Source organism: Aphelocoma coerulescens, chromosome 3 (assembly GCF_041296385.1).
Source record: "Aphelocoma coerulescens isolate FSJ_1873_10779 chromosome 3, UR_Acoe_1.0, whole genome shotgun sequence".
Classification (NCBI taxonomy): domain Eukaryota; kingdom Metazoa; phylum Chordata; class Aves; order Passeriformes; family Corvidae; genus Aphelocoma; species Aphelocoma coerulescens.
The window spans coordinates 63911187-63934363 of record NC_091016.1 but is presented as its reverse complement, the minus strand read 5'-3'; the positions used below and the strand labels follow the sequence as shown (position 1 = coordinate 63934363).

General features: G+C 42.8%; 1 protein-coding gene and 1 long non-coding RNA gene across 9 annotated transcripts in view; one reads left to right on the top strand and one right to left on the bottom strand.

The window, feature by feature from the left end:
- Positions 1-1884: 1884 nt before the first annotated feature.
- On the bottom strand, positions 1885-6756 carry LOC138108239 (uncharacterized). Its single transcript, XR_011149913.1, has 2 exons — positions 6671-6756; positions 1885-2452 (listed from the first exon to the last, which is right to left on the bottom strand). It is a non-coding gene; the product is annotated as an uncharacterized lncRNA (long non-coding RNA).
- ARID1B (AT-rich interaction domain 1B) overlaps positions 4913-23177 on the top strand; it is a 327784-nt gene continuing 309519 nt past the window's right edge. For all 8 annotated transcript variants that reach the window (XM_069010621.1, XM_069010620.1, XM_069010615.1 and 5 more), the window contains exon 1: positions 4913-6941. In XM_069010621.1, coding sequence (XP_068866722.1) covers positions 5190-6941 — 1752 coding nt within the window. In that variant the 5' untranslated portion in view covers positions 4913-5189. The remainder of the gene's footprint in view (positions 6942-23177) is intronic.

The window sequence follows — 23177 nt, the reverse complement described above, 5'->3', positions numbered from 1 at the left end:
TGGACGCCACAGTAACCTGCTTCTAGAAATAGCAATTGATAAATACTGTGATATATAAAATGTAAGACTATAGAGTGGAAAAAGTTTAGGAAAGAAAACTTACAGCTTTTTATTTTTCTTGGAACATCCAGCGTGTTTACAGCTAAGGTACCAATGTCATTTATTTTATGAGAGTGAAAGCTGTGTACTGTCAGTTTCACTGTTTCTTCAATGCATCAGTCAACTCAGCAAGCTACAACTGACTATAGGAAGGACCTCTAACCAATGCACAGCTAGCAGCAAATATTTCTTTCGGTTTCCCATGTGTCTCTTGCACATCAGAAGAGATTTGTAAAAGGCAGGAGAATGGGCAAGAAACTTGGCAGAGAACTCTATGATTACTGTTATACTGAGCCTTGTTTAACTTTTCTAATTTATAAAAAATGTGACCATAAATTATTAATTCAAAGGAAGGATGGCCTTTTCCTAAATTTCTCCAAAATGCAATGATGTTCTCAAACAATGACATAGGATCCAGAAATATTAGTGTAATTCAGGTTAAAGGCTTAGATTTCACTGGTGGGTGAACCCCGAAATCAACAATTCCTCCTATTACTGCCAAAGGCAAGATCTTATTTTGATTTAGAAAATTGGTTGGGCCCCTATCTCACCAAAGTGCAGACCCAAGAGCGGTTTTTTCACAGAAGCCTCAGTCCACAGAAGCACTTAATCAGGGCTTAACTTTAAGGAAGCGAGTGATCTTATTGGCTTCAATGGATGATTCACATTTGTAAAACTGAGGTATTTAAACAGTCTATTCAAGTGATCTATCTAGTATATTGCATTTCCATAAAAAAATCATGTATGACATTCTCGAGATGGAGATGGTGATGGTTTTAAGTCCTTTTGTTTACGCATTGCCAGAAGAAATTGATTAAATTGCCCAGGATTAGTGGCTGCTAAAGATTGGATTTTAATTAAATGGTACAATGTGTCACTCTCTACATGCTATAGGCCGTGATCTGTTGGCATAAACCACATTTTGTTCAAAGTTCATTTTGACCAGCTAAAATAAAAATTTTACAGTTACCTACAGGCTTTACACCTTAGAGATTCTGGCTTATCAGATGGACATCTATGGCAATAGTTTACTTTTTACATTTGTGACTGAAATGTAAATATTACATAATAAAGAAAACACCACTATGTTATATTTATATGTTGACCACGTAAGGGATCTTTTAAAGCAAAATTCCATTACTATAATTCCAAATACCAAGTTAAAGCAGTCCTGAGCTGGCTGCCTACTTTTCTGCAATCTGATTTATGCCTTATTGAAATAAATTAAAAGATTTGCACTGACTTCAGAACGATTTTGATTGGATGTTTAACTAGTAATAGAAGTGATAATTTAATAAAAGCCCACATACTTCTCTCTTTTTTTCTCATTAAATCTAATGCAAATCTAAAAGAAGGAAATTGAGAATTACAGTGAATTTGACAACAGTTTCATTAAACTGCACAGTGGATTTAACCATAAAGCACAACAAGATCCCAATGAAAAGCTTTTTCTTTTGTACACAGGAATTTTTCAGACTCTTGTGTGTAGCCATGTCAAATCCAACAGAGTCTTGAACCTCTGACTGGATTCTTACCTCAACAAAAAAACATTTAACTATTTCTTTCAATATCTCTAACGTAACATCTCAGAGCCATTACAATATTGGTTTGTTTTCTGTCTCTCTCTTCAGTGTTACTCTTTGTATGACTTGGAAGGCCAAACAGAAGGATGGCTGCTATACTGCTGGGAAAGGCACCTAGCTTTCATGGGATTGAGCTACAGACAGGTGGCCTAGGAGGTCTGTATGAATGTTGTAGCCAATGGTGTAAACAAATTACCAACAGTAAGTTTAGAAAATTATGTTTATTTTGAAGAGGGATCCTAGAGCACCAGAGCTTATAGGTTATTAGGAAAAAAATCAAGAGAAAGAAACCACACTTGGACAACGTTAGTTTACAGAAAATAATTAAATTGAAGAAACAATGAAAATAGAACTAAAGTGAAACTGTGCACTTGCAATATCAAATATCAACGCAATCACTTTGCAGCAGATAATATGCATGGCAATTAGAGCTTTTTTACATTATATTATAATAAATTCATAATTCATGCATACAATGAGAGCTTTTGGAAAGGAGCATTTGAATTTAACAAACACTACCACTCATCATCTGATCAAAGATGGCAAAAGGAATTTCAACATTATTTGCGATCTAGAAAATTGAACCATCGTTGTTGCTTTGTGTTGTGCTTCCCTTGCACAGACTGCAGTGCCTTCTGTCTGCTTTAGGGTGTGGCATCTGCCATTGGGGAGGAAAAACTGGCATGTGTTGCCTTTTATAGCAGACTGATTTCATTGTGCTGAGGGCCTCAATTTTATAGCCTCTTAGTTCCAATCTTGTAGCCGAGTTGCTGAAACAAATGGGAGGAAAAAGAGTTAGTGGTATGAACTCTTCAGTTTAAAGCCTCATCCTTTTTTCCTTTTTCCCAGGGAAAACATTTCAAAGTAAATCTGCATTAAACTTTTGCGGGTTATTTTCCCGATTGGAAAGCATTGCGGAGTGTCTTAGGAAGTATTGCGATCTGCAGCCCAGGCACTATCAGTACATCTTAGCAGATCTTCAATATATGTATTTTTTCTCTTAATAGAAATGTCTCAAAGTGTAAGTGTGTAATTGATTTCGTATTTTATGTTAGTGTACACATGTAAAGAAATACACACAAGGAGACATCTATATTTTTATTTGCATATGAAAGACTTTAAAAATCAACTTAGGTGGTTTAATGTGTATAATTAGCGTGCATTTGAATATAGAAAAGAAGAAAATCCAGGAGATAATGTCAAAAAGCCTCACTAACAAAGATGTAGTATTCTCTTGGCAAAAGCTGATGAATGATTTGGCATGAATTCATCTTACAGTTCTGTTATTCTCTCTCCTACAAAGATGATATATCCCTTTCTAGCAGTTTGCATAGAATTGCAATTTGTTGTTGGTACAGACTGTAATGACCCTTGGGTATGCACCTGATTCCCCCCACTAGAATTACTCACAATTTTTTTTCCCGCTCTGTGCTTATATATGTGTAGCTACCTAACATTTTTGCACTTGCAAAGGGTACCAAAAAAACCCACACAAAACTGCCAATCAACCAAGAAAAACCAACCCCCCAAAAAACCCAACTGTAAACCAGAAGTATTAGCAAGATGTACTTCACGAGCACTGAGACTTTTCAAAACTAACTCCATACTGCAAATCATAATATTTCTAACTTTTCAGAGAGAACTAAAATTAATAGACTCTGGAATCACACTGCTCATACATTTATCAATAATCTTTGCATGTAACTCAACATTAGAGCATGAAGCTTCTGCCCTTAATGTTTTCCCAGTGAATTCAAAAAAGCTTACCTACTCATGACAGCATCTTTCTTGATATGCTGCGTTTTTCTCTACCGTTATGATTGAATCTCCTATTTATCCATTTTGAAAATTTGAAAATGTGCTTACCTTTAACAGAGCATATAAATATATTAATTTAAAACATCGTGGTTTAGACCCTTACTGTATTGAAAATGTTCACTAATATCCCAGTTTGGTGTATTCATAGCCAAGTATTTGATCTCCCAAATGCTTTCGTTAGTTAAAATGGTCAAAAGGTAATGACTATTACCTTTTGTTATACTAGGGTATCACTTGTATTAAGATAGTTATAAAAAAAACTTCGAACCGTTCTGGTTCAAAAATGTAGGTCAGCAGCAGCTTTCCATTTGGAGCAAGAGTTACTCAGATTACATATTTTGGGGTTTGTGTTACTACGTTTTCATGAGTGTCTTGTGCATACTGGAAATTACATTGTTTGGGGAAACATAAAATTATGAAACCGAAAATGTCTCTCTCTCTTTGATCAACTCCTGTTGAACTGCAAATAAGTACACAGAACATATTGAAAACGGCCCTATACATAAAAGCATCATCAGCGCAAATGACCGTTAGAATTTGGAGACAGCTGGACAATGTGGACAACTGTAAAGATGCTACCGCTGCAGAATTTTAGGTTAAATTTTATAACCGTCTGCACATACAATATAAATCTTCAGGGGGCGGAGGGGGAGGGGTGGGGTGAGGGGGGGGGGAAATCCAAAACAAGTCTAATTTCTCCGTCACGCAAGCAAAGGTGTCCCGGCCCTCGGCACACGAGGCGGCTGCTGAGTACGGCACACGGGGCTGGGGGGGCAGCGTGCGGTCCCCGAAAGTTTGACCGATCCAGCTGCTCCGGCACAGCCGGAGCGCATGGCGGCCCCTCGCCTCCCTCCCGCCGAACCGGCCCGCGCGGGGCAGCGCCGCCGGCAGCTCCCTCGGCCCCGCAGCACCGGGGACAGTCCCGCTCCCCGCCCCGCCCCACCGGCGTTCGGCGACCGGGGGCGCCCATCGGGGCCCGCCTCGACCCCTCGCTCGGAGCAGCCCCCGCGGGTTCGGTGCTCCGCGCGGGCCGCGACCCCCGGGGCGCACACGGACGGGACTCTGCTGGGAGCGGGGGGACCCGCGGGGGCTGCGCCCCCCCATCCCGCCGGGCTGCCGGGAGAGCAGAGAGGGGAGCGGGAGCCCGAGCAAGTCCAGCGCGGAGTCCAGTCCGCGTTTTGCGGGTGCGCGGGAGCGATCGGGGCGGAGGGGGCGATGGCTGCCGGCGCTGGCTCGCTCGCTCGCTCATGCCATGCTGGGCCAGCGCGGCTCCGGCAGACGTGTGTTTACCCATATCCGGGTTAGGGAGGAAAGGAGGAGAAAAAAAAAAGTTTCATTTAAACCTGAACAAAAAAACTTTCAACATGAAATCACACAGCGGGAACGGGCACGGATCGTAAGGCGCTCTTACCATTTCTAACCTCAACCACGGACTCGGGGAGGGAAATCGCTGTAACTCGGTGCGTGCGGAGCGGTCCGCAGGGGAGACTGCGCTCAGTCAAGTCCCTGCCCCGGCCGCTTCTCCTTCTGCCCCTCTCTTCTCCTTCCCCCCACCCCTCTGCTCGCCCCCCCATTTTTGAGGGTGGGAGTCGATTTTTTTGTTTTGTTTTTCAAATTTGGGGGTTTTTTTAAATTTTTTTTTTGTAGTTACTATTATCAGCACCAATTTCTCGGACTCGCAATGTTGCGATGATCATGGCCGCGCAAGTCGCAGCGGCTCCGGCGGGTGCGAACAACAGCAAGGGCAAAGCCCCGAGCCTGCTGGGCGGCCTGGGCCCAGAGCGAGGCCCGGGGGGGGCCGGGGCTCCCGGGCCGGGCCCCGCGCTGGGGGTCGGCGAGGGGAGTCCGGCCGGCGGCAGCAGCGTGAATAATTTAGATCACCATCTCCACCACCACCACCGCAGCGAGCCGCCGAACATGGCCAATAACGCGGCTCCCGCCGCTGCCGCCGGTAACAACAACAACGCCAGCGGCGGCGGTGGCGGCTCCTCCTCGGAGCCGGCTCTGAAGGAAGGTGGAAGCTCCTCGGCGTTATCTTCATCTTCTTCGTCTTCTTCCTCCTCCTCCTCCTCCTCCTCCAACCCGGGCTCGGCTATGGAGACGGGGCTGCTCCCCAACCACAAGCTGAAGAGCGTCGGAGGCGATCACCCCGCCGCGCCGCCCCACCACCACCATGCCCACCACCCGCATCACCATGCCCACCACCACCATGCCCACCACCCGCACCACCACCACCATGCACTACAGCAGCAGCTAAATCAATTCCCGCCGCCGCCGCCGCAGGAGCCGCCGCCTCAGCACCATCCCGTGCAGAATAACAACAGCAGCCTCGGCGGCGGCGGCGGCGGCAGCGGCAGCAACAACAACGGCGGTGGCGGTGGCGGCGCTGCTCAGCCCAGTGCAGACATGGAGCAGCAGCAACATGGAGGAAAAGACAGTGTTTTGGGCGCTCAGGCCGAGCCCCCCCAGCAGCCGCAGCAAATGCTGAATAAAGGCGCCGACGAGGAGGAGATGCCCGGCAAGATGGGCGAGCCCATCGGCGGCCGCTACGACCACCCCGGCTTGGGACCCCTGGGCGGACAGCAGCAGCCCCAGCAGCCGCCCCCGAGCGCTGGGAGCGGCGGCGGCGGCCTCGGCGGCGGCGGCGGGAGCGGGGGAGGCGGCGGCGGCCCCTCCGCGGTGGGTGTCTCGGAGTTCAATAGCTATTATGGCAACCCTGCCCCTGCCCCTGCCAGCAGCGCTACGGCGAGCCGCGCCGGGCCTTGCTTTGATCAACATGGCGGACAACAAAGCCCCGGGATGGGGATAATGCACCCCACGGCGGCCCCCAACAGCATGGACCCCCTGCAGAACTCCCACGAAGGGTACCCCAACAGCCAGTACAACCACTACCCGGGCTACGGCCGCGGCCCCGGCGGCGGCGGCGCGGGCGGCGGCGGCGGCGCGGGAGCCGTGGCGGCGGCGGCCGCCGGGGCAGGCGGCGGCGGCTACGGGGGCTCCGCGGCGGGCTACGGGGTGCTGAGCTCCCCGAGGCAGCCCGGCGGCGGCATGATGATGGGCCCCGGCGGCGGAGCCGGCCTCGGCAAGGCTGGTGCCGGCGCGGCGGCGGCGGCCGGCGGCTTTGCGCGGTTCTCCGGGCAGAACCAGCACCCGTCCGGGGCTACCCCTACCTTGAACCAGCTGCTCACGTCCCCCAGCCCCATGATGCGGAGCTACGGCAGCAGCTACCCCGACTACAGCAGCCCCAGCGCCCCGCCGCAGCCCCAGCCCCAGGCAGCGGCGGCCGCCCCGGGAAGCCAGCAGGCAGCGGCGGGCATGGGCATGGGCAAGGACATGGGCGCCCAGTACGGAGCGGCGAACCCGGCCTGGGCAGCGGCACAACAAAGGAACCACCCGGCGATGAGCCCCGGGAACACCGGGCAGGCCATCAGCAGGACCCAGGTAACTCCCCGCGCTCGGTTAATGACGGCTAATGCCTCCGTGTCGCTCGTGTCGGGCTCTTAGTTTCTTTATAATTCACTTTTTTTCCTCTGCCCCCCCCCCCTTTTTTTTTTTCCTTTTATTTTTTCCTCTTTCCGCCCCCCCACCCCCCGCCCTCCTTCTCCTCTGGGCCAGTTTTGCCCCTCGCTGCCTCCGTAGCGAGGGTGAGCCGCGCACAATGCGCGGCCCCGTTGGGGCTGGAGGCACCGGAGTATGGCTTTCGCTGCCGAAATTAGGTTGTTCTCAGACCCAATTAATATTTTCCCCCACCACTTTGAAATAGCGTCGGAGAGACGCAGGGCCCGGAGGACAAGCAGCTTCGGGACGGACGGGGGCGGGGGTTGGATTTTGTAACCGGAGTGCCGGACCCGGGGGGCTCCCGGGGGATAACGTCCATTATCTTTCACGGGGCTTTTTTTTTTTCCTCCTCCTTTTTTTTTCTTCTCTCTTTAACCCGTTGCTTTTTTTTTTTTTTTAATCTCCGAGCAGAACGAGTTGCGCCGTTGCGCGCTCTCAGCAAATTAGTTTGTCACTGATTGGAGTTACCGCAGTGAGATCCACGTAACGCGGTCGCGCTCCTTTCCCTGTGGGAAGAGCGCGCGCGTGTGTGCGCGCGTGTGCGCCCGGTCCGCGCGGGTCGTCCCGGCCCAGTGACCTGCGGGGGACTCGCCCGCCGGCAGGACCGTGCGCGGGCGCGTAACTGCCTTTCACTTCTCCACAAACACACGCGGAAATTAAAAAAAAAAAAAAAAAGAAAAAAAAAAGAAAAAGGGGGGGGGGGGGAGAGGGAAAAGTCCTTGGCGTCAGCGAAGGGGCGCGGGCACCGGGGCGGGCCGCCGCCCCCGCTCCCTCCTGCACTCCTCTGCCCCAGCCCCGGTAACTCCGGCGATCGATCGATGAATGGATCCGATCGATAGACAGGCGCGATGATCGCGGGGCGGCGGGTGCGGCGCAGCGCCTTTCCGGGGCGGCGCGGCGCGGTGTGGGAGGAATGCCGGCTGCCGGGTGAGACCCTTGGAGGAGCGTCCGGGTCTCCTCCGCCCGCCAGGTTGGGAATTTGAATTGTGGAGGTAAACTGGCTGCAACCGTCTCCCGACAGCTGCCTCCGAGTTGACATCTAATCTGCCATCTGATTGGCTCCGCGCGCGCCATTGGGCACCTCGCGCCGCTGATGTAAATAGAGGCGCTGGAGCGGCGCAGGCACTGGAGCCCCCGCCGCAAACACCGCCGGCACCGGGGGGCACCGGGGCACCGCCACCGCCGCGCGGGCACCTTCCCCCGGCGCCCCCCGCCCCCCCAGTCTGCCTGCACAGCGTGCTTCTCCTGGGCACCGATTTATTTGTTTATCTATCTGTCTGCTTATCTATATTTACTTACTTATTTTAGGTTTTTAATTCCGCGCTAATTAGAGGCGGTAGGGAAAGCACCTTGTAATAGCAGTGCTTTTGGACGAGGGTTCGGGTTTTCAGGTCGCGCTAAAGCCTTCTTCTAAAAAAAAACCCTAACAAGCCCAAACATTTTGTAATGTTGCAGATTACGGATATTATGCGAGGGATTGGATTTTTATTAAAAAATAGAATTTTAAATACTAGTTTCATTGCGTTTTTGTTAGCTCGATGCCTAACTTGTGCATGCCTCTTAAAAATACCGTGTTTGCATGTGAGCTGCTGTAGGTGAGAAAATGCCGTGTATTGTACAAAGAAGGGAAGAAGGAGCCGCTCTGCCAGGGGTTGTGTTTGTTTCAGCTCTGCAACAAATCCAGATATTCGGGAGAGAAAACGTGCTTTTGGGTTTGAATTGTGGTTAGAATACTTCAAGAAGCATCGGGAGTTGTTGATCTCATTATTTTTCTACGCAAGTGTGAGATTAGGCTTGAATTCTCAGTAGGAAAGTGAATTGTGTTAAATGGAGTAGTGCATTAGAATTTTATGGGTTTCTTTTCCCTTCAACAAGATCTTTCTATTAAGAACTGTTAAATCTTTTAACAGCTTTTAACAGCAAGGTCTGACAGGAACAAATGCAGGTGTATGCTTTTGGAGTCCTCCAACGGCTGGATCTTTCCATAAAGTAATGATTTGAATCTGGAGAAATCGCTGCTTAATATCGCAGATGGTGTATTAATCCTGGGAAAAAAAAAGTAGAAACCCTAGATGGGCTGTGTGCGTGTTCGTCTACTTCCAACAGACCACTCCTGTCATGTTTTTAGTTTTTATTTTGTTTTCCTTTCTGATTCTTCCAAGGAAATAAGATTTGTGTGTGTGTGTTAATTTTTATCTTTTTTTAAAATTTGGAATGGTAAAAGGGTCACTGGAAGCCATAATGAATGAGGCCTCGTATGCATAACCTTTCATAATTACTCTAAAATATTTGCATCATCTCCTTTTAAACAGGTAGTTCAGAATTTATGGCTTTAAAAGCTAGGAAAACCGTTGTCAGACATTGTACATGCTAGTTCAGGCTGCTGTTTCTTCATGGCAGAAGTATTTTATTTTTATTGGAGGAGTGAGAGTAAATTCATTTATGTCCTCAGTATGACCCTTAGAAATACTTCCTTATATTTATGGGTTTACATCCTCTCTTACAGATTTCTTTTTTCTTTTTTTTTCTGGTTTTTTTTTTTTTTTTCACTGTAAGGATTGGCATGCAGCTTAGAAAGAATAGTCTGGCAAGAGCACAATTTCTGTGATTATTTTTAAAATTATTTTTTATATTTTCCTCACAAAAGGCAAGATATCATTGTTTTTTATATTATGATTTTTCCATTTAACATGTAAGTGATGGAGATAAAAATTTTTCTTTGTTTTTAAATTAATATTTTTAATGTATAAAATGGGTTCTATAAAAAAATAGTTGCCATTAGCTTGCAGAACACAATTGGTCTTGTCCATTGCTATTTCTTTTTAATTCCCACATGTCAATCTCCATGTATGTTGTATCACTAAGTAGAGAAATTGATTGCTTTTTGAAAGAGAAAATTGGAATATTTAGTCCAGCACTCGAACAGAAGGCTTCTCTTTATTTTTTTTTTTTAATAATCATCTGTGTGTGTGCTCTCTATATGTGTATACAGACATTAGAATATGCTCACTTGTCATGTATCTTTGCAAAGCAGATGTTGATTGGCCCCTAAGCCTATAAGGAACTATTGTCCTGTGAACAGAGAAAAAGGACCAACAGTAGGATACAACATCTGAGATGCTTGTTCAGGAAATCCTTGCCTCAGCATGGGTAATTTTTGTGATATGCAGAACTATGGTGTCCCACTCGGAACTGAGTTCTGTATTTGTCCAGCCTGTTAAATTATTTAAGAAAATTCTGCTTCCATTTAATTTAATCACCTTACTCAATTGTGAGATGCGATGGAAGCTTGCAAAAGAGGCCTCCTGTTTCTGAAGAAACGCACATTTTCAAAGCAGATGGATGTTGCTCACACAGATACATTGATTTGGTGGTGGGGAGGTTGTGTGATGCTAGTACAGTACCTTGTCATTCAGATCTTTTGATTATTGATTAATCCTCGACAGCACACAGATATTTAGAGTCCTGAGGCTCTTTTTATTCTTCACTTCTGATTTGCACTGCAGTAGTTAAACACATTAGCTGACCTCTCAGTGTGTGCTTTATATATGTCTTTCTCCTTTGTGCATGTGTCTAGGGTTTATATACACCTACACAGAAGGAGAGAACCTGGGTCTTTTCAGAAGTACCTGTATAGCACAAAATACAGAGCAAGTTTTAGAAAAAAATCTGTTGAGCTGCTCTGAGTTTGTGTATGTATCGTTTATTTTGTAGCAGAGAAACTCTGAATATGCCTGGTTCTGCAGCTCTTTTTATGCCAAATAGATTGCCCGTATTGAGAGTTCTGGCTAAGCCAAGGCTGCAGAATCATGTCCTGTGCCTGAAGGCCATTAAACAGCTGTTAGTGTGGTGAATAGATTCTTGATGTCTCAATGGGAGAATAAAATATATTTTTCCCTGTGCAGTTTCAAATAAACAGTTTAGTATTCACATAGCTTCTATTTAGAAGTAGCAAATAGCAATATTCACAGTTAGTAGCATCTATATATATATTACGACCATATATTTGACACTTTGTGGTTTGGTGTTCAGTTATTGGTTTCTGTAGTAGTGCTTATGCCTACACATGGAACAGCAGAACCCTGTGTACGAGATACAATAAAGAAAGAGAGATGCAAACCTGCTTCTATTCCTGCTTCCATAATGTAAGGATTCTTCAACTAAGCAGTCAGTTGCTGTCTTTTTGGCATTCTGATCTGAATCTCGGGGGATAAAAACTAAGGCATTTTAATCCATTGCTAAATTTTCTAGTTACATATGTAAAGTAACATTTTTGAAATTAGTAAGCATGGTCTGTTAGGTGATGCTTGTTCGTTCTGAAATAGTATCTTAGTTAAAACTAGATTAAATTCGTGCAATGAAAACAAGTTTGATTAGCTATTGACAGATCTTTCTTACTTTTTTGCCTCAAATACTCTCCACGGGTATTTTGACATTCTAATCGTTAACATGAGAATAGCAGTAGTTTATTTACTCTTATGTCCCTAAGATTATACCTGTGCCCTAACCAGTTGCATCTTTCAGTACTTCTTCAAAATGTGCCATTTATCAGGAGGCTTTGAAGATTCTCTGTGGATATGTAAAGCAGTGTTGCCACACTTACTGTGCATGCATGCTCAAGGCTGCAGAATTTCAGTAGCATGTGTTTGTGGTAGGCTAACTTGCTAGAATATATTTTAGAATTGTGATTATTAAGGTACTTGGGAAAAAAACTTTTTTCTTTCAATTTTGGGGCTATTTACATAGTGTTAAATATATGTTTTGGTATGACTGAATGAGTACTTTAATTAAACTTAAATTAAAAGTATACCTTAGTGGTTTTCAAATTTGTTTTGAAAACTAGTTAGAGAAAAGTGCTGCTAAGCGGTGTTGTTTTTGTATTGCTTGGTGCTGAGAGAAGCAAATAAATGTAATGCACAAAAATCTTGTGGAGCCAATTGTATTAGAGTAAAATTTACTTTAAGGAAGTCTTACCTGTTAATAAATCTAAAATTATTTTTTAGTAGACCTGAAGGGTTTCTGTACATCTGATGTGTGTTTTGCCATTCAGATCATAATGTTACCCTTTTATTTCTTCTGTTCCCCAATCGTACTTGTTCGTGCTCAGTTTCACACACAAATGCTGATGTGCTGCCAGAGTGCTGCAGTGTTTGTGTTGCAGGTGGGCCAGAGGATTTCCGCTGTTGTACTTCCAGTTCTGAGAGTGTGGCATCCAGTGATCCACCAGGAACACATCAGCTCCAAAAAAGCCAAACCCATCCAGGGTGGTGTTCCACTGCAGTCGAGGAATCCTCAGGGATGAATGTATCTTAAGATACCTGTGTGCATCTGCGAACAGTGGGGACAGTAGATGGCTAATTTGTACAGGATTGATTTTAACTACCTTTATCTTCTTGGTAACAATATTCCAAGTACATTTGATATTTACACTATTTTTCTAGAGTGCCTTGGACCCCAGTAAAAAATTATTCTTTCTGTTGTACGGGGTGGGGAAACTGAGGCATGTAACAGCCAGTTAGCTTCAGACAGGCACACCTGAGGACAGAAGTCTTTTGGAAATAGCCAGGGTCTTGGGGCCATAAACTCTAGCTTTCTAATAAATCCAATCTTATTGTGAACACATTCTGTTGTGGGAGAATGTAAGCTTTACTGGCATCTGTTCAGCGAGTAAGAAGACAAATATCTGAGCAAAACAAGGGATTTGTCTGCTGTATCAGTACAGTCACCTTAAACTAAAGGCACTGTAATCCAAAATTTCAATATTTCTTGTACTGTTTTATCATTACATACACAATGTCATCTATATAAAGGCACTAGATTTCTCACAGAAATTAAACTCTGAGGAAAATTCAGTTGAACAAGTGCCAGGAGCTTAGCTAGTGTCGTGGAACTTGTCTTTTGATGACTATTCTGCATAGAACACCAGTGTGTGCTGGGGTGGGGTGCGTACAGGGGTGCATGCACAGACTTCCTTACCACCAAGTCTGGTTGTTTTATCTGGCAGATACATTGTCTTCGGTTTTGAAGTGGACAGATTTGATGTAGAAATCACAATTGTTATGTCTTGTTTAAAGATTGCTTTTCATGTGGGTATTGTTCTTACTGCAAATATGAAGTGTCTTGTAGCAGACTTTGTATTCCCAATGTAGGATGCTTATGTTATCTGAAGTTGCCTGCAGTTGTTTTGGAAATTGTGAAACCTAAGATGATTGTTCTGATGCTTTTATTAAAATGTTTTATTTATGTTTATGAAAACTAATGTGAAATCTGTGTAGAAGTTTTTGGCAGGCATGATTTGAAAGGGTGTTGATATATTGTGCATTTATATTCCATGAATAGTGGAAATGTTGGTTTCCTTATAAACTTAACAAGTTTGTGAAGCAGCTGGATTTCTGAATGTGTAGTGGTCAATTTGTGGATATGAAATAGAGTTTGATGTTTTTGCAGTGTGTATAAGGAATTGCTTTCAATACAGACCTATCAGTGTGTGATCTACTTTCATATTACTTTTTGCATTTGAGTCATTGTGAGTTAGTAACTACATCAGAAGGACTAAGCATGTGTAGAAGTATGTAATCTATTTATTAGTTTATTTTCTCCAATTTTAAGAGCTATTAATTGATCTTTTGCATCTGAACATTCACGATTACGAAATGACATCCTGCCTTTAAGAATTCAGTGCTGTGCTCTGTCTTCCCGCTACATTGTAGGCTTCTCAGGTTTGAAAAGATACTGAATTTAGGTTTGTGATGTGGTAATTGTTTATGAAGACATCCATCTGAGTGATAGGCCCTCTGACACTTCTGTATGTAAGGCTGTGTCACTGATCTCCCCTGCCACCCACATCAGTCTCTTTCTCACCATTGGAGGGTGGGGAAAGAATATTCTTCTAATATTTTTTTACCTTTTTAAATTAAGTAGATGTACATGGGATTTTTGTTTGTTGCTAAAAAAAATAAACATGATAATGGGAAAGACCCTTGATGTATAAATTCCTATTTTTTTTTTTTTTTGCAAGGGGTAATGCTACTCATGTTACTATTAGGGTCCTGCAAGCTTCTACTTCAATTTTTTATACTCATGATTTTTTTTTTTGTTTGGTATTTATTTGAGGTATCTGCTTACTCAAAAAATAAATCCTAAGTAGCAGGTCTTTCTATTGGATGTGATTCTGTCAAGTTACTGAATCAATTTATTTGCCCTTTAGAGACCATGTGGCTAGGTTACATGTGAAGTTCTGTTGTTGTAGCTACATAGTTAGATTCAGGAAATTAATTGCATCCTTGACTAATAGCTATAGTGGCAAATCCCTTTGCATTTAGCTTACCATTGGGGTGGTAGTGTATCTTTGCTGCCAAAATAGCAGCCTTTATAAGAAGCCTCTCCTGAGGGGTTTGCAGGTATGGCTGTTGAGGTATCTTGCTGAGTTTTTCAGAAGGTAGATAGTTCCACGACACGTTTTGGTCATGTTTAAAAGGGCAAAGAGATCTGTGTTGCCTGGCAAAGAGAGGGCTGTCTTGGCTGTAGCAGTCCCTGGTACAGCTGTCTTTCACAGAGGGACCTGAAGTTGGAGCATGGTTGTTCTTTGTTTGTTCGAGTAAAGAAGGGAAATCAGTTCAGAAAATCCCAAAAGGAGGGATCCTGTTTTAAAACAATTGTAGTCGTGTGTGCTGTTCCCAGTGTGGACATGGCTTAATTCACAGATTGATTGAGTGGAGTAGTGCCTTCTTTACACAAGCAGTGAATTCAGCCATGGTTAGTAAATTATGTGACTTCAGGAAAATGGTATTAATAGAGGATTGGTGCAGGAATTCTTGATATCTCTCGGCTGGCTGCATGAGCTAAAGATAGCTGGTTTCACTGACTGATACCTCATTTTCCCTATGTTAAAATAAGAATAATATTTGCCTTATTTAATAATTGGAGTTTGATGTGCAGTTTTAATTACAGAGTAATGCACAATAAATAGGCACCCTAAATACTTGTTACATGTGAAGGTATCCAGTCTGCACTGTGCCTTCCTCTATTTGTTTGGATGGGATCTGAGACTTGGTGTTCCCTGCATTGATCATGTTATTTGGTTAGCTTGTCAGACTTACTTGTTTGTAAGCACGATACTGAAACATCAGCTCCGAAAATTTCTTTTGAAAGCACAAGGACAGGATTTGTAGTTCTTAAATTTTATTCTTTTAAAGTTAAAAATAAAGATAAGGAGGTTTGTTTTGACAGCATCAAAGGAATATGCTGGTTTGTTTGCAGCCTTTGATTTGGATGAAATGTATGGAGTTCTGTATTTTTTTGTGTGTAGCAATTTATGTTGTGAATATTTTGGATTTTCTGTTTATATGAAATGGTAGTATTGATGTCTTATTTTCAGGCATGATTTATGGAAAATAATTGTGCTTTTGTAATTTTTTTTTTTAAATTCAGTGTTTCTTAGTTGGTTGAAATTCCCAAGAGAAAAAAAGTAATAAGCATGTTCTTTAGAGCTGTTGCTGTTTTAAGTTTATGGTTGTCATAGAAGTTATTTAAAGAAATATTTCTGGAAAAATTGAGGTAGGTAGGTATGTTTGAGGCTGTCTTAGCTGCGTACCAGCAGTACCAAAATAATTTTACTTGGCAGTTTTACTTATATTTGAAAGTCCTTCCTTCCTATAGACAGATAGGTCGACTTCTATGAGGGCAGGTGCCTTCTTGGTGCCCGGCATTGAGTGGCCATGGAACGTGCCGGGGATATGTAGATGCTATTTTGCCGAAGCTGTGCCTGATTGAGGCGTTCCCCTGGCGGGGCACGGGGACGGGAAAGGGGGGCACGGCTTCCGGCGGGGTCCGGGCCGGTGACAGCGTCTGTGCAAGTTGCACACACGAAGCGAACCTAGTTCACTTGTGTGGCGTCACATGATCAAAATATTTTCCCCTTTGCCGCTGCCAGAAGCTATCTATTGCTTTTCAGCAGCCTCGCCGCTCGGGCAGCGGGCCAGGAGCTCCTCCCGGCCGGCGGGATGCCCCGGCCCTCACCGGTGGGACCGGCAAGTGTGGGCAACATGTTTGTGCCCAGCAGTGGCCCTTGACTCTGCGGCCCTTAGCTGCCTTTGGAAGAAGGTTTTCTCTGCATTCACATCTAAGACGCAACACTGTGTGGAGTATTTCTAGCATTTTAAGTGGCACTTATTTTATATTTAAAATTTTTGCCAATAAAGAGATACTGCATTTGTTTTTCTTGTATGTTGCTTTTTGGTTTACAATATATATATTTTTTCTTTTAAATCCCGAAGCTAACACACATCTCTTGTGATAGCCCCCCCTTCCAGCCTGGCACAGAGCCGGTTTTCCTAGTAACAAACTGTAGGAGCTACTAATTCAGCAACATTTCTGAGATTTTTAACTTTCTGCAGAATGCTCTTTTTGTTGTTGAACATGTGGTATGCAAATACGAGGGGAAATAGTGCTATGGAGTATTTTGTTGTGGCTTTTTTTAAGTATTAAAAACACATTTTGCTTTTCTAATAAACCCCATAACCAGATCTTTTAATGTTTTGATATAAATAGCAATTACACTAACTGAGATCCAACCACAACTAAAAAAAACCATTTAAAATCATTCAGAAGAAAAGTTCCCAACTTAATTGAGATTTTCTTTAAAGAGGAGGGGCTGATTGGGCAGCAGCATCTGAAACAAAGTGTCTCGCATTTTAGAACAGTGTTCTTGAAGTGGTCGAGGTGTTGGAGTAGAGGCCAGTATTTACAGATTTTTCCAAGCATTAGCTAGGAATCTAAAGGCTATTTCATCCAAAGCTGTTGAGAGCTTTAAGTGTGATTGCTGATGGCAATCAGAACATTTTCTGGATTAACTGAGACCCTTGAAAAGTTTTAGATTTAGGTACATGGACTGGCTTTTTCATATATTGGGACATTTAGGGATTTGGTTGTTCACAAGAAACTTGCTAAATGCAGGACTTTGAATAAGCAGTGGAGAGGGATTCCCTGTCCCAGGAAGACTTTGCATAGCCACACATTCCTCCTTTTAGTTCTTCAGCTCATTTCAATAATAATAGTAACAATAACAATGCACTTTCTTATTAAGAGGAAGGTTGAGGAGGGCCTGATCTAGCTGTTACTTTGCTGGAGTGTGGTTGAGAGAATGGTGGATGCAGTCTTTTTACTTTTTCTGCAGATGCTAATGTTGTTATGTGTCAGATCTGTTGTGTGATGTGGCTGCTCAACACTCTTCCTCTGTGTTTACCGCTTCAGTGAGTGAGAGATTTATTTGTGAGTTATTTGCATCTGTTTAATTTCTTTTCTTCCCAAAGTCATAGTACTTTGTTTTATCCAAATGTCATAATCTCTTTTTGCTCCTTTGTCTTGTGACACTTCTTTTTCCTTCTTTAAGCTATCCTCAAATTCTTTCTCACTTTCCAAATCATTGGAGTGACAGAAAAGTTGTCCTGTCTTCTGCAGTTTTAACAGTTGTGCAAGAGTGATTAGTATGACTGTATAGCCATCAAGAAAATAGCTTTTGAGTGATTCTGGTACCCATCCATCTCTCCAACTTGTATTTGCTCCTCTGTCCTCCAAGTTGATAAAAGTTGTTGGGCAAAGAGTGGCAGCAGGGAAAGTGTCTTCACCAGCCAGCTTCCTGTGTAGGCTTTCCTAGTTAGCAGAGGTCAAGTAGCATTTAAGGAAAAGAAAAAAAAAAGCCACTAAAAAACCAACCAAGCAAGCCCCCAAATCCAGGCAAGGCTTGACACTATAATAGTAAAAACTGTACACGTAGTTATCTGTGGGTGATGGTGCTGGTGTTTTTGTTTTGGGTTCCTCTATTGTTGGTCTTCCAAGTAATAGCAGACTTAAGAGAAAGGAGGGAGACAAACGAAGGAAACAAAACCAAGGTGAAATGTAAGTGTTGACGTGCATAGTTAATTTACCTTTTACCTGGCATGGCAGGTGTGATTAAAAATATATATATTTGCCCAAAAGATATATGAGAAGATGTCTGTGTGAAAATTCAAGTGTGGTGTTGCTGTACCTGTGGAAAGTGTAGAAAAGACTGGAATTGAGGAGAGGGACCACTTTGCATGCAATTGTCTATGTTAAGTACTGATGTGGTGTGCTAGATACATTCTATGCAATTTTATAGTACTTGATACTTCATTTCATAGATTTCCTTTCCTTTTAATTATCCTCAGGAGGTCAGGGGTGTAGAGAGCTGCCGATGATGGTTGTTTGTAATTCCACAGTGTCATATTTTATTTGAGGGAATGTATCTTACAAAGATGGTGAATGAAGCCTGTTTAAAAAGAGAGTCGAGGTTCCATTGTTCAGGGAGAATACCTTAGTAATTCAAGAACTGAGGCCAATTTCCTCCTGTGTGATAGTTTCCAAATTCTGTTGCTTTGCCTCTAAGAAGTCCTAGATGTTTATTTGCAGCAATCTTGCTCCCTGAAAAAAACCCCCACAGTGTCTGATTTACCCTCTGTGTTTCTTTTCTTTACTCCTGCTTTTTAATATTCAGTTTAAATTCTTTTTTTTCTTGGAGCTGATGTCTTCCTTCTAGAGATGGAGGAAGAAAGTAGGTGTTTTTTATTAAAGGCTGCAGCTAGTTATGGCATCATAATAGAAGATTCAAATAATTATGATTTCTGATGACATTTTTACTTTCTTGAAGTTCTTGATCTTGCATATGGTTGTCTATCTTACTCGAGCAAGTTGTCTCAGTTTGTGTGCCAGAAGTAGGAAGAAATGTAGTTTTCCTCTCCAGAAGTGGGTTTATATATATCCAAAGAGACAATGAACATGAGGGTTTTGGGGTTTTTTTTCAATTTTTTTTTTTTTCCCAAGTCTTTGATACTGAGCATTCAGTAACATGTTTTGTTTCATTTTTAGATTAATACTTAGGAATAAGCAGTGAATATTTTTTAAAACTGAGTTCAGTCTGTATACATTGATCAGAAGGTCCATGTGGGTATTCCTCAGAAAGACAGCTTTTTGTCCTTCTTGGCTGTTGAGGATCACATGCTGAAACAAAGAGCAAATCAGCAGGAGAAGGGTTGTAATACATAAATGCATAGGCAAATATGTGTTGAACCAAATGGACATCTGCTTTTTGTGTAGATTCCAAGCCAGAATTTCTCTTGGGAGAACTGAAGAAAACTTGAAAATCTAATTTGTTTATTTCTGCATTTTTCAGTAGCCTTTTGTTACACTCCTTGAGTACTCTTACCCAGTTTTGTATTGCTAAAAGATCTTGCACCACCGTGTGAGTCTGATGGTTGTCTGAAGCTGATGTAAGATTTCACTTCTGCTGTAAAGACCAGTTCCCACCTTTTTATCAGCTCCCTGCTGCTTCCCTTCTATCATAAGGGGAGTCGCATCAGCTCGAAGATTTGTCTGAAAACTAATCCTGCTAAACAAAACCTGTGAATGTTTAGCTTTCAGCCAGATCATTGAGCAGGTCTGACTTGCAGCATAATCTTTGAAGCACAGAGGTAGAGCAAGGGAGAATATGGCCAGTTCAACTGAGGGTGGGCGTCAGGGCATGACAGCCCTTTTGGTGGTGGTACAGGCTTCTATCAGCCTAAACTCCTCACTATATTGCCTCTTGAGTGTAAAATTAGTCTATAAATAATGACAAGCAATTTCTTAACATTTCTCTGGAGCAGGGAGCCATTGTTATCCCTCTCTTAAAAGGAGAGAAGCTGAGGCAGAGGGTAATATTTTTTTTTCCCCAAGGATGATAATTACACAGAATGCATTGATTACAGTGCCCAAATAAGCTGTGAGTATCTTTGAAAAAGAAGATTTCAAGGGTGGAACTCATCCAACCATATGTACTGTGGGCATTTGTACCTATCTTTTTGTGTATCTTTGGTGCAAGAAAATAGTCAGATCTTCATGTGAATCATCTCATCCTAAAGTAGATGTGTAATGCAGGTCTAATGAATCATGCTTCTACAGTTGCATGTTTTTCCCCTCGCTCTAAAGAAGGTCTGAGCCGATAAGCTCAGGTGTTGATGTCAAAGGGCAGGTGAAATTAATTCCTTCCACTATTTATAGTGTTTTCATACAGGCAAATGACTCCAGACTTGTGTTGGAGTTCTGGACTAACAGCTTCCTCTCCTTGTCCTGCTAACCTGTTAGAACTAATGATTTTCACACCCATTTCCTGTTAAGCTTGATACATTTCTGTTTTGTTGTCCTTTGTATAACACCTATTCAGAGTTTTTTTTTGCTGCTGCTTTTCTTTTGGTATGTCAATTTTTTGCATGTAAGAACTGTCAGTATTGTTTATTTTTGTCCAGCATATTTGCAGACATACTATACTGGCATACTGGCAAATTTGCAAATACCAGGATGAATTTCCAGATCAGTTGACTTTCATGCTTAGGTACGCAATTTCCTCTGTACACAGATGCAAGCTTTTGATTTGGAAATAGGGCAGCAGTTTTGTTGTGTAGATGCTGCTTCACAGTCCATTGAAAACTCTTTACCCATTGCTGGCACTTCAGCTGCAAAGAAGTGGGCACCTCTGGGAAGGAGCTTCCCTGCTGTGGTGATCCTCCTCGCCCAGCACGGGGGTCTCTCTGTGAAGCTTCGTGCAGGCCAGCAAACCCAGTGAGCACTTTGGAGGGCTGAAGGGCTGTGCTGGGCATGGGGAGGAAGGAAGGGGCAGCGCTGTCCAGAGACCTCTGCCACAGACAGTGGCTGTGGAAGCAAACAAGGTGTGTATGTTCCGAGTGCTAGGGATGTGTTCCAAGGTGATGAAACTGGATGTTATGCTGAGAGATGAAATTGTTTAGGAGAAAAGAAAACACAGGGATGCCTATCCTGCAAAGAGCTCTTCTTGGCAGTATCATGTTTTCAAAATGGTTAAAGAGGAAAAAACACAATTTGCTAAACAGATCTACCTGCGCGTCCTGAAAAATGGGTACCATAATCCTTAATTATGTCTAGGCTCACTTAATCTTTCTTAGTAAAGTGTTTAAAATGCCCAAAATGAAGTATTATTGTGATTAATAATTTCACTGGCATCCTTGTAGCAGGATGTCAGTGCTTTCCACTTTTTGGAGGCTGGCAGAACCGTATTTTTGTTTGCGTCCAAATTTTTAAGGGATCTTTCTCACAAGCAGTGGCAATTTATTTGGCTTAAGCTTAGGTTTCTGAGTTAGGTATCCTTTGAAAAGCTGCTTATTTTCAAAAGATTCTGAGGAGTCTTCTGTAGTTTTAAAGTTTGTATCTCTTTTTCAGTTCTCTCTTATAGTTTGAAGTTCAACTAGTGGTATGATTTTCAGATGTACTATTTTCCCCCCAGTGCGTAGAGGGGGAGAAGGAGGAGGAAGCATGGCTTCCTCAAGGTTGACTGAAATGTTTTAACTTCTATAGCAAATGAGGTGAAAATGAAATTGTCAGAAGGATAGAGACTAAATTATTGACTTGACTGTTTAAAGTGGCTGGGGATGTACTATAAAAGGTGCGAGTCTAACAGTCGAATATGTAAACAGCCCCTTATTCCTTCCTTGTACCTGATTTCTCACCACTTGCTTTATACGATGAGAGCCTAAATCAGTGTGGGAGATATCGCAGCCATTCTCAAAGTGTTAGTTTATGATGTCTCCACCAGAAGAACAGTCTATTACCATATAGAATAGCAGAGAGAAAAGCATTTTCAAGGAAGATTAATTGAAGTAATTCATCACTTTAAAATGAAGAAGGTGCATCAAACAAAAATAAAGGCTAAGTATTTTATGCGCCTCTATTGGAATTTGATAACCATTTGTTTTGCTAGAAAATATATGTGGACTGGGCATCTAGTGCTTGTCTACACAGTACAGCTATGTGCTATAATTATATGCTATAATTATACCAATATAACTCCCTATGGAGACACTCTTATACCAGAGTAAGAGTTTTTATGGTTTATCTTACTCTGCTTCCAAACCATGTAAGCTTAAGAGGGACAGGGTACTCTTATGCTGGAGAAAGTTTCCACACTGAGATAGTTATATTGGTATAATGATGCATTTTTTTCCTTCAGTGTAGACAAGTCCCTTGCGCCTTTTCAGCTTTGAACTTTAGTTAAGAATTTCTTGGTTGTGATAAGTGTCTAAGCATTTTTATAGTATATTTTTATAATGGGACTTGGGTATTTAAACCAATTACTTAGGCCAATTAACAGCTTCCTGGGTTGTGGATAACAATAGGATATAAAAAGGGATCAGAATTCATGTTCCTAGATGCTTGGATGTATCTGTATGTTTCCCCTTGCCTGTGATTTTACCAGTAGTCAGTGTACAGTGCAGCGGGTGGAATAGTGTGTGGCTGTCTAATGAGTTCTGTGTTGGACACTCTTTGTCTCCTGTTTCTCATTATTCCTTGAGTTTTGTTGTGCTGTGGCTAATTGCATGTATCTCCATGGATCACAGAAAGAAGTTTCCTTGATGAAGTTGAAAAAACTGCTCCCAAAAATGTTAATTGTTTAGAGAATTGCTGAAATTTATTGATCTTTACACAAGACAGGACCGTAAGTGACTTGCTGGGCACAAGTTGTGCAAGGAGCAACTCAGATTGGATTCAGAGGAAGGGGAAGATGCAGGAACCCTGCTGGTATGCAGTGCAGTCAGGAGAAGGGTGATAATGTGTAGGTGTGTTCGGTAGGGGTGATGTCTCTTGCCTGGTTCAGTCAAAGGTGGGTACCTAGAAAGAGGTGAGTGCCTAGAGAGAGGTATTCACATGGATGGTTCTTTGAAGTTAGCCATCTTCTCTGGTTCTCTTCTGTCCATATCTCCTTTCCTGCTTAGCACACAGCTCATCTGATCCTTACATTCACGCCTCCCCAAAAACAGGAATATGTAAACATTTTTTACAGTATTTTTGCAGTTTTTGTAAATATCAGCATAAATTACTTAAAAACAGTTTTTCTTATGTATCTTTTTTTACTTCTTATGAAATTACTGGTTTGAAAAACATACCTCTTTTTATTCCCTTAATTTTCTTTTATCAGTGTATCTAGTATGTTTGTAGTGTTGTAATGTCCATGTGATCTCATTGTGCTAGAAATTGAGGATTGTGACTTGAAATGAATAATTGCAGAGATGGGAGAAGTCTTATAATAAAATAGAGGTG